We start from the raw sequence: 11,904 nt of genomic DNA, 5'->3' as shown, positions 1-11,904 counted from the left end.
GGTTGAAAAGAATGAATTATTTCCATGCTTAAAGAATTTCATAACAATATGCTGCTTGCTGACATGTTGCAATGATGCCTATGGAGAGTTGTGTAATCAAGGGACCAAAAATTTAAACAAAAACCAATCATAGATAACTAATGATGATGATGATGATGATGATGGTGTTAGTGGTTAATAATTTTATGATCAGAAACTAAAAATGCTTGCTACCTTATTGATGAAAGATCAGCAAAAACTGTTTCCATGTCAGGCCTCTCTGATGCTGGAAGAATGCATCTAAGAGCAACCTTAAGCATCTCATCAAGGATTCTAGATGCTCTTTCACTTCTTTCTTGTTCCACAAGGAACCTGTCAAAGCATTCATTAGACCGGTTTTCGCTCGCTAAGAACCTCACCCAATCGGTCAGGTCGACCGCTCCTGGAATCTGGGACAATATTTCACCCGATTTTCGCCCTGTCGTGAGCTCTAACAAGACTACTCCAAATGCATACACATCACTCTTTAGTGAAGGGGATGGTTTGCTTGATGATCTGGCAAACTCGGGAGGCATGTAACCAAGAGCACCGGCATTCAAGACTTGCTCGGCCGTGCCTGCAGCAGTTAGTATCCGGTGCAGGCTGTAGTCAGTGAGCCGAACGTTCCGGTCTGGAGCTTCAAGTAGAATGTTTGTGGATTTGAGATTGCCATGAGGTATGGCCTTCTCATTGTGTAGGAAATTCAAACACCGTGCGACTTCCACGGCCACTCTCAGCCTCTCATCAAGAGACAGAGATTGGAGATTTCTTTTATCTGCCTCTGCAGAAAAAAAGAACATAAACCAGTTAAATATAAATGGTTCCATGCATTTGAATGTTGAAATTTCTATCATGATTATGAAAACAACATATATATTTAACGCAGTTATCTTAACGTGAAGTTGATTGATGAGAACTATTAGATGACAGTTTAGTACTTTAGTCAAACATGAAATCATCTAATGGTTCTCAACTATCAACTTCACACGAAGACAACTGTATGTGAATCTCTACCATATTTCGCATGAACAATTTGCAGTGTGAATTTATATTCAACCTAAATTTCCAAAATGAACTTTTTCCATCTCTAAAAGATTCCAAGCCAACCAAGAACATCAGAAGTGTAAAAACTAATACTATTTGGTTTCTGTTTTCGTTTTCTCGTTCTCAATATTTCCTTGGTAAAATCCTGAAAATAGAAACATGAAAGCATAACCTTACCATGGAGATAAATGTCCAAAGAATGTGCATTAATAAAATTTGTTACAATCAGTCTCTCATGCTCCTTTGGTCCCAAGTAGTAACCCTGAATAGAAACCAGATTCGGATGCTTGATAGTCCCGAGTTTCCTAACTTCCCTTGCAAACTCCTTCTTCCCTTTAGTGATGCCTTCCCTTAACCATTTTACAGCTAATTCATGACCAGAGTCAAGTGTGGCTTTATATAGTGTTCCATGACAACTCCTACCAATAATTTCCGCCGGAGCACACGAAAGTTCCTCACCGGTTAACACCAAAGATCCATCGAATAGATTCAAGTACCCGCCTAGTTTATCTGGAGAGGATACACTGAGGGAACCGGGATTCTCAAACTGAGGACTTATAGAAGATGAAGGATTTGAGGCTGACACAAAAGACATTGGAGAAAGCATGTCCTCGTCGTTCTTAACTAATTCAGGTTGGCAAAGATCTTTTGCCTTCTTTGTGAAGGCATCGATGTTTCCTCCATCGTCAGCTGATCCACCCTGAGAAGATCCTATTGCCTCCAAATTTCTGTTAGGTCCCTCTCTGGTTGATAATGAGGAACTCACTTGGACTATACCTCTTGCTTCATTTTGTTTCGAAGTCCTTTCTTTTTGCCGGCGAACCATGTAATAAATCACCATACCAACAAAGGCCATCACAAGAGCACCGGTCACCAAACTTGCAATCAAAGCAATCCTAATTGCAGATTTTTTATGTGACTGATGTTCTCCCAAACCAAAGTCAGAAGCATCTTTTGGTGATGATCGTGATTTCGGAAGAATCAGCAGAGAGTTTCCCGGATGAAATGATGATTCAGGAAATTGGATTAAGTTGTCTGGCACAACACCTGAGAGATTATTGAAGGACACATTAAAACCTCGCAACGCCGGAAGGTCATTAGGAATAGTACCTTCCAATTTGTTGCTACATAGATTGAGATAAGCCAAATTGTGAAGCTTGCTTAATTTTGAAGGTATAACCCCACTCAAGTTGTTGCATGAAAGATCGAGATATACCATACTAGAATCTTTAGAAGAAACTGATGGATTATTTCGACCTTGTCGAAGTTCAACAGGAATGGGTCCAGAAAACTTATTGTTGGAAAGGTTAAGCTTAGTCAACTTGGTCGAGGTGAAAAAGCTCGGTAGGAGGAACCCCGAAAGCCGGTTGAAACTAAGATCAATCTCTTTTAGCTCTGGATATGTTCCCAAGATTGGTGATAGAACTCCCTCCAATGAGTTATTGGATACCTTAAGTTCGGTTAACCTTAAGAACTGAGTAGTTTCATTTGGCAGGGTACCTATCAATGAGTTTGAACTTAGCTGAATGACTTCCACATAGTTACCCCAATACTGGATCCTCGACAAATTACCGGACAGCTTGTTATTACTCAAATCTACGATGGCGCAGTGGCCTATCTTGAGAGGTAAGGCACCCGACAATTTGTTCGAAGATATATTAAGTTTCCTTAGAGTGACAGAAGTGATACTTCCAATGGGACCTGCAAAGAAGAACAAGTTAGTTTAGATTGTACATGAAGAATTCAGTAGCTGTATGAACCTATGTCACGAGTTAATTTGATGAATTAATGACTAAAATGAGAAGCTCTTGTTTCGAATCTTTTAGCAGTGTCATACATTGACACGAAAAATGGGACAAGTTTGAATTTGAAGATAGAAAACAAAGACAACAAGGTACCTTCAATCTTGTTTTGACTGAGATCCAGTTCAGACAACATCATTGAACTTTCTTTCAACAAAGTTTGTGGTAGCAAACCCGACAATTGGTTGCGTTCAAGTCGAAGAATACGCAGCGATACCACGAATGTGAAGGAAGGTATGTTACCCTCTAACTTATTATTACTCGCATCAAAGACCTCTAAACTATCAAGGTAAGGCATTCCATCATGAGCAAAAAGCTCACCAGTCAAAGAATTGTGGCTAACATTTAAGTATTTAATCGAAGAGAGAAACGAGTCATCTCCGAGTCCAAAATCCGGTGTCCCGGAAAACCTGTTGCGGCTTAAGTCCACATGCACAACACTTCCCATCTGAGAAAAGATATGCATAATATCCCCAGAAAAATTATTAGTGTTCAAATCTAAATACTTCAACTTGCTAAGTTTGTCAAACCCAACAGGAAGAGTACCTTCAAATTCATTTGAAGAAAGATTCAGATACACTAAATTTCGCAATTCAACAAAGTTCGAGGGTAACAATCCATTAAACTTGTTGAGGGACAAATCAAGAAATTCAAGCAATTCCAGCTGACCAATTTGCAAGATACTTCCTTCGAATTGGTTGTTCGCAACAGACAAGTTGCGAAGCATTTTAAGGCCACCAATTGCAGGGAAATTAAACTCTCCGACCAACCCGGCATTGTCCAAAATGATTGATGTAACACTTCCCTCACCACACAATATTCCATACCAGTTCTGAGGGCATCCATTAGAATCTAAGGACTTGGAATTCCACGAATCGAGAACTAGTCCGGCAGGATCGTCTCGAAAACCCTTCTTGAGTTCAAGGAGTGCATCAATATCTGAATTACCAAATGCAATAGCCACCAACAAGAATAACATCAACCACATACCCTGCATGCCTTTCCCACTAGCTCCTACTCCAATAACCAACAACACACATCAATTTATCAGGAAATGCACAATTCTAGAACCGAAATTCGGGTGCCAAACATTGATTTTAAGAAATGTAGTTCCATCATGTGTTGCATAAACAATATTCTCAGCAATGCAGACAAATTTCTAATGCCAATTCTGCAAGAAATGAAAAATTTACAAATAACTAAGTTCATCCTTGACCTATGAACTTAAATTCACATAATTTACCTTATGAACATTCATAAGCAAAGGCAAGAAGAATTACTAGAAAGAGAAAAAAAAAAAAAAAGAAGGCATTATAATGGTGCATTGTTACCTCTTAATTGATAAACAGCACAGACACGGTTGAGTAGTGAAACAGCAGAAGCAACAAAAGAAGAAGCTCAGAAGAAAGAAACCAAACCCCAACACGTTTCTACTGTAAAACAATAATGCTTTTGATTATAGCAAGTCAAAAATAAATAAATAAACAAATGAATCTGACCAAGGAAGTGGGATCAGTACAATGTAGTGTGTATAAGGAATTGTTGGCAAGAGATTGAAAGAAGAAGAAGAAGAAGAAGAAGAAGCAAGAGCAAAGAATACACAGTGAAAGAAGAAGAAGAAGAGTAAGAGAGAAGAGACAACATAAAAGGGTTAGGTGAGTTGATGTTTTATCAGGATTAACAAAACAAAAACATTAACCAACTTGGGTTGGTCGAGTGGTTAGCTCACTCGTCTGCTTAAGCAAGTGTCGGGAGTTCGAACCCCGCCTTATGCATGCAGCAATTGAGCTCCGCGACGGATTAGTCCTTAACCTGTCGGGTTGGGAGATACCGTTTGGGTAAAAAATATATTATTTTTAAAAAAATTATTTCAACTTTAAATTCATAATACTTTTATTTTTATAATTTTAAATTAGTTCGTTGCATCTTTCGACAAACTCCATAATATTAATAAAGTTCGCCGCATCCCAAACTTCACTTCACTTCAACTTCTTCAAATTAAATTAGGTTCCGGCTTTCCACAACTTTGTTGTTAGATCTTCTTACTATATTGTTTTCCTGGTTGATCCAAGACATGTACCTTTGAGTTGGTTAAATATTTTTAACCGCATTGTCTTTTTTAATTCTTTTTAATGGTCCAACAAGGCATCCCAATGTAAAAGCATTTCCATCTGTGGAATGTAAAGTACTTTAGCTTCTGCTTCTGCTACTAAAGCTTCTTTCTGAATGTGACTTGGGGATCACATCATTTTTTTTTATATATATATACAGAAATAATCTATTATTTTTCTATGAGGAAACGACAACTCTTTTTGTGAGATATCTATATGTTTTTTCCTCTTTAATTTATACATAACACACTCTTTTTAAAAAAAAATAAAATAAAATAACTCACTCTTTAGTTCACGGCTAAAAAATTTTTAATATGGAAATAAAATGAATGATATATTTTAATATTGTAATTTTTGGTATTTTTTAAAATGGTAGAAGTACACAAATCGAACAATCCCATTTGTATTTAAAAAATTGAAAAAATTCAGAATACACAAATCGGATCCTCCAATTTGTATTTAAAAAATTTTAAAAATTCAAGGTACACAAAATCGGATCCTCCGATTACTGTAATCGGATTGTCCGATTACTTTCCCTCCCATTAGACCGTCCGATTTACTTGACGCAGTCATCACAATCTGGTGAAACACCCTATATCCCCATAATTATGCTATACACCATTACTTACTCCATATCAAAATTAAAATAGTGTTAGTTCACTTGGACATAATATTATTCAAATAATAATAAATATATATTTATTATTAGTGTAATAAATTTTATTTATTTTAATAGTGTATCATTAATCAAAGAATATATATAAAAATAGAAATTAAATATTTGAGTTAAATATACTACCTATGTTATTTTAATCTTTGTAAAAAAAATGTATATTTTATAAATAAAAGAAAAAAAATGTTATTTAGACATCTTAAAAAAATATTATTCTCTTTCTTATATTTATGTTTTTGTTTATTTGATTTAAGATATTTGAAACGATTTTTATGTAGATTGTTATTACTCAATTATGTTCTATCATTACTCTTTCTTATACTATTTATTCAATCATTTCGATTAACTTTTTCTTCTCCCTTTTCACGTGGGATCGTATAGTACCTTTTTAATTTGCTCAGTAATATGAGTAATGTCTTTTCTATATCACTACAAAGTCAAAAGTGTACCTTTATCCTATTTCTTAGATGTTACTGATTCATTTAAAGTGATAATAACTATCTCAAAAAAATTTCATATAAATATATAAAATGAGTTAATATTAAAAATCGTCCTAAAAGATATTTCGATATCTATATGAGTTCTCAAATGATAAAGTTCATTAAAATAGTTTTTGAAAGATGACGGACATGACTACGTTAGTCTTTTCATCAATTCATCTGCTGAATTGGTTAACATTGGGTGACGTATTCTATTAACTGCCTGGGTGGCTGACGCCTACGTGTACGCTGGATTTGCTGACAAAGTAGACAAGGTAAGTTTGTTAAAAGAAATCAAATTAGTCCCTTGGATGATGAACCCTAATCCTAAATGCGATGATAAATACAGTCTTTAATATAAGCCAAGAAAAATACAGTCTTCAATAAACAAAATGAGATATTAGTCACCAAAAAAACAAAATGAGATATTGTACAAGAAATTTTCAGTTTGTTGCAGCAAAGATGAACTTAACACTTGAGTGCTTCATCTATTTCATGGCAAAATCATGCAAGTAGTTTCAGATGGACAGCGCGAACCTGGTATAGGGTCAATTGGGCAGAAAGAGTTGTAGCTTCGATCTGAAGGGTCTGAACTTTGCGCTTGAGTTCTTGTATATAGCAGGCCTTTCTCTCTTTTGAATGTGCAGCAGATTGTCGATTAGCAAGTATTCTGTACATACAAGATACAACAATATTCGTCAGAATATTAATCTACAGAAATTATTAAGATATGGAAGCATAAAATGACATGAAACAAAAGAGCAGCATCCTTGAATCTCACTATCCCTCACTTTTGTTTCTCCCATCTCAATTTGAAATCAAAGCACACACAAAATGGGAGGATACATGATGATCTCTATTTTTCAGAAATAATAAATTATCTATTGTAATATCACTAGATTGAGCATAATTCATGTTAAAAAGGAAGAGTCTTCATGACAAATGGTTTTGAACTGTGGCCTGCACAGCATTTGTATTGATTTTGAAGGTTCTGCTACAAATTCACAATTGCAGCTGCATCAGCCATGTAACCTTAAAAACTTCCAAGGTGCCTATTCATAAACTACCTATCAATTGCTATAACAACTCATCCGATTCTGAATTCCAATGCTTCAATTACTTCCAGGGTTAACAAACTAACGCTACAATAGAGCTAGAATGCTAAAATCCATTCAAGCATCAAATTAAGAAAAAACATGGCAAGAATCAAATATAATTGCCAAAATTCAGCGTTCCGACGTCAAAAATCAGAAATTTCCTAAAAGGAATTGTTTGTAAATAACATTAAGATCAACGAAAAAAGTCACACGCATACTAATCATTCCATTACCTTAAAAAGTGCAATTGTTCACCACAAACTAACGCAATAAATTTTCATTTTCAATAGCTAACTCAACAAGATGAAATTCGTAAACTTCATGCAGCAATGTAAAAGCATAAGAAACCTAATTCCACTGTTCGAATTCCGAAATTGCAAAAACAAAAACATGTACTCAAAATCAAAATAAAAAATAGAAAAAAAATAGAAAATTTAAATGAAAAATGAAGTGAGTATCATGTTCAGACCTCTTGGCGCGTTTCAGATCAATGGTCCATAGCTCAGCGAGCTTATCAGGAGGCATTGCTTTCTTCGCCTCCATGATCTCTCCAAACACACCTGTCGTAGAACCGTCGACGGAGTTACTATGCTGGTGCCTCAGCCTAGCTCCTCCGGCGCCAGCGTTACCGTTTCCACCAAGACTCTTATCTTTCTCGTTGTTGCCACTTGTTCCGACGCCGCCGTAACTGCTCTGATCCGATCCATTTCCGCCCTGAATTCCGCCCTGAATCGAACCGTTTGAAGCCCCTCCTCCGCCGCTGAGCTTCTTGATGGGTTGCAACGTTTTGAATCTCTCCTGGACATCAAACGACGTCGTCTCAACACCTGGAGGCCATTGATTTAAAATGGCGTCGTTTTGTTACTGTGCCACGCGGGCACTTAACGGAACACGTCACCCAACGTTAGCCAGCTCAGCGGACAAATTGATGGAAGGACTAACGTGGTCATATCCGTCATCTTTCGCGGACGATTTTGATTAACTTTATCATTCGAGGACTCATATAGAGATCGATATATCTATCAGGAACGATTTTGACTATTAACTCTATATAAATGCATGATTATTTAATAATACAGAATATTTTTAATCTAATTATATGTATAATTCTATATCTGAGTTTTTTTTTTATAAAAAAAAAATTTGCAAAGTACCATATCTTTTCCATTTGAAAAAGCTACAAATATTTTGATAGTTAAATTATTAAATTAACATAAATTATAAATAATACATATTTTAATACGCTGATTTTAGGGTCAATCTCTAACTTATTAGTTATAAATTCATTAAAAAAATTGGTTCCGTTTATCAAATTGTTAGTTTGTCTATATATAAAAAGTAAATAAACAAGTTAAGCTAAATAAATCTCAAAATGATTTTTAGAGAGAAAAAAAATAAATGAATAAAGTTCATAAGAAAAATAATTCAAATAATAATAATAATAATAATAATAATAATAATAATAATAATAGTTATCGTAATGCTAAATAAAATTTAGCTTTTTTGAGTCTGGAAATAAATTTGAGCTTAGAAACTTAGAAGCTCAGAAGAATTGGGCTAGACATCTTCGATCTGTCTCATGTGTTCTCTCCTATAAATTGTTTATACCAAATAATTTTTAGTGAATGATTTTGTGGGAAGTGATTTTGTCATTTTCAAATTTGATAATATTACTTTCTTCAAATATAATTTTATCAAATTATTATTTATTATTTTATTTTTCATAATAATAACCCGTTATAAAAGGTAATTTAAGAATAATATGCAATAATAAAGTAATATTATCAACTTAGAAACGACAATATCCATCAACTAATTTTATAAGGTGTTTATAATTTTGTGTTAAAAAATTAGTAACTTGAGGGGAGAAAAAAAAGTTAGAGAAAGAAAATACGTGAGCCAATATATATTTCTACCTTTACTATTATTGTGAATAAAAATCGTCCAACAATTTTTACTTGTGAAAGTGTAAAAAAGAAAATAGCACATCCAATCCATGTGGCTGATATTTATTTATTATTTTATTTATTTTAAAATTTATTTGGTCAATATTACTCTAGTAGTGTTTATCATGGCTAAGTTTCTTTTTCTTTTTTTTTTTTAAAAGAAAAAAAGGAGAAAAAATTGGGTCAAAGTGTTTGATTGAGGTTGTATTTTGGGCCAGAGTGCTTTAATTGCAATGACAATAACAAGGCACATAATGAATGCAATGCCTAAATAAATAACTTAGAAGGGAAGGGCCCATTTCATTTTATAACAAAATATCAATTACTATGCATTAAATCTGCCTCATGCCCCCTCCTTTAAGATGTTACAGTGTTAAGACCAAAAAAAAAAAATTGTTACACAGTGTTACAAAATTTTTATAAGGTTTAATTATTCTATTGATTTTATAGTTTTATTAAATTTTTAATTATATTTTTATATATATTTTTTAATTAAATATTTACACTGTTTTAATTTTATAATTAGATATTTTTATGTTAAAAGCATTAAAATTAACATAATATTTTTTTAAAATATATATGATCAAAGATCTAATTAAATTTTTAATTATAAATATTTTTAATTTATAAAAAAATATTTAATTAATTTTAATATTTTTTCACTAAAAATAATCTAATTATAAAATTAAAAATAATATAAAAATTTAATTAAAAAATATAAAAATTTAATTATAAATTTAATAAAATTATAAAAAACAACAGAATAATTAAATCAATTTATAAATATATACTATACTATAGTGTTGCTGGATTATGGTCAAACCCAAAATTATTCACTAGAGCCTTTCAACAAAGTTTTATTCATTATCCATTGTGGGATTATTATTTTTGATAAGACAGAATTGATGTTATATCTCTTCTCATAAATTTCTTTACCTACTATCCTTTTATGTCTACTTCTTTGATTTTATATTTTCTTTAAAAAAAGAAAATGTTTTATTTTTTCCCCCATATTACACTACTATTAGATCTCATGTTTAGTTTAATATGACATTTTGCCACATAATTTCATTAACAATTTTATTGTTGTTTGTGACTACATATATTGTTGGTTTTTTTGTAAAGTGAATGTTATGGTGTCTAAAAAATGGTGTTTATTTATTAAAAAAAATTAAAATTAATATTTAATTTAAAAATATAAAAATAAATAATTTTTAAAAATCAAAATTTACAACAAAAAAAATTAGATATAATTTAAACACTAACTCGTAGACACTATAAAATTAGCCTATGTAAATAGATCTAGCACACGGAATATACAAAAACTTTAATTTCCAATATGTAACATATATAATCAAACTTTTCTATATAAAAAGTTGGGTACTTTTTTTTCTTAAAGTTTAATAAAAGTTTAAAAAATATTTTTAAATTTTATTTTGTTTCAATTTTGTCTCAAAAGTTTTCGATTTGTATCAAATATATTCTTGATTGCTAAATTTTCAAAAAATTAAAGACCAATCTAACAATAATGCATGAAAATTATGCTTGATTTGCTTGTGTTGAGGATTGTTCCTATGAAATTGTTGTTGAATTAGTCTTAAATTTTTTAAAAAATTAGTCATTAAGAATATATTTAATACAAATCGAAAACTTTTGAGATAAAAATGAAACAATAAAATTTAGGGATATTTTTAAAATTTTTGTCAAATTTCAAAGACAAAAAATATATTTTAGTATTTAGGTATTTTAATAATTTTAATTGTTGATTTTAATTATAAAATTTATTTTTTTAGATTGTTCTATACAAATTTGACTTATTAAAAGGAAAAAACATAACTAACTTATAACCGCTATGTATTCCTTTTGATATTGTCATTAAAGATAACATAGCCTCCAAATTATATAGATGGTTGAAATCAATGAAACATTTTGAATGCTTAAAATATTTCGTATAATATATAAATTACATACTAATAAATAATGGCTAGAAAAAGATTATTATTCCACTATGTTACTCTCATCTGCCTACCATAACACATGAAGAAGTGTGTGCAGGATGTTGCTGAAAAGATTGCAAGTTGAGACTTAATATTATTTTAAGAAGAGTCACGCTAATAAATGCACTCATCTTTCATTACCTCAGATCAACCAACTTCTTTATCATCTGTATTTATCATATGAACTATGTACTTTTATTAAAATTAAACCTAATGATTATTTATAATTATCAATGATATAATTATGTGTAATAAAGAGGGTATGTTATAAGATTTTCTCCCCTTTTATGAGATAATTAAAAAATATAATATTCACTTAATTAATTTGGATTAGTTTTATAATTAATTTACTCGTATATTTAATTAAATGTTTAAATGTCGAGTTTAAATTACTCTTTGTATATGTAACAATCTATTAATTAGCGACAAACTTTTAAATAAAATTTATATTCGCATAATAATTAATTTGTTGGGTAAAAAGATAATGTAAAGTAAACCCAAAAAAAGATAAACATAATAAACATATAGTATAATATAGGCTAAAAAAATTATTTATGAATTATTTATTAGAATAATATCCTAAAATAGAGTGTGGTAGACAAATGTTAGACAATTATTCTATTCACAAAAAATAAAAATTATCGTTATATCCATAAAGAATGGATTTCTATCGATAAAAATACCTAAATCTTAAAATAAGACCAAATTTCTAATTATTCACTACTATTATCTCAACT

General features: G+C 31.5%; 1 protein-coding gene across 4 annotated transcripts; it reads right to left on the bottom strand.

Annotated features, from left to right (window-relative positions):
• On the bottom strand, positions 1–4,503 carry LOC107610005 (Leucine-rich repeat protein kinase family protein). 4 transcript variants are annotated; one of them, XM_088492650.1, is made up of 6 exons: positions 4,384–4,503; positions 4,196–4,297; positions 3,411–3,878; positions 2,961–3,312; positions 1,240–2,763; positions 1–799 (listed from the first exon to the last, which is right to left on the bottom strand). In XM_088492650.1, the coding sequence occupies exons 3-6, from the start codon at positions 3,420–3,422 to the stop codon at positions 210–212; spliced, it is 2,478 nt and encodes an 825-aa protein (XP_088348776.1). In that variant the 5' UTR covers positions 3,423–3,878; positions 4,196–4,297; positions 4,384–4,503; the 3' UTR covers positions 1–209. The 4 variants fall into 4 exon arrangements, with proteins under 4 accessions (XP_088348776.1, XP_020962768.1, XP_016167560.1 ...); XM_021107109.2 differs by having other exon boundaries at positions 2,961–3,878; XM_016312074.3 differs by having other exon boundaries at positions 2,961–3,878; positions 4,196–4,477.
• Positions 4,504–11,904: the final 7,401 nt, after the last annotated feature.

The sequence above is a fragment of the Arachis ipaensis genome, chromosome B7, assembly GCF_059453495.1.
Source record: "Arachis ipaensis isolate K30076 ecotype BB chromosome B7, ASM5945349v1, whole genome shotgun sequence".
In the NCBI taxonomy this organism is placed as follows: domain Eukaryota; kingdom Viridiplantae; phylum Streptophyta; class Magnoliopsida; order Fabales; family Fabaceae; genus Arachis; species Arachis ipaensis.
Note: the sequence above shows the minus strand (reverse complement) of the source record. Positions and strands in the feature narration are given on the sequence as shown.

Excerpts from the sequence above, each read along its gene's own strand:
- LOC107610005 (XM_021107109.2), bottom strand. The coding sequence starts at position 3,861 with ATGCAGGGTATGTGGTTGATGTTATTCTTGTTGGTGGCTATTGCATTT. Across the intron at positions 2,764-2,960 it reads CAGTCAAAACAAGATTGAAG|GTCCCATTGGAAGTATCACT; the intron begins GTACCTTGTTGT and ends TCTTCTTTGCAG. Across the intron at positions 800-1,239 it reads TTTGGACATTTATCTCCATG|AGGCAGATAAAAGAAATCTC; the intron begins GTAAGGTTATGC and ends TTTTTTCTGCAG.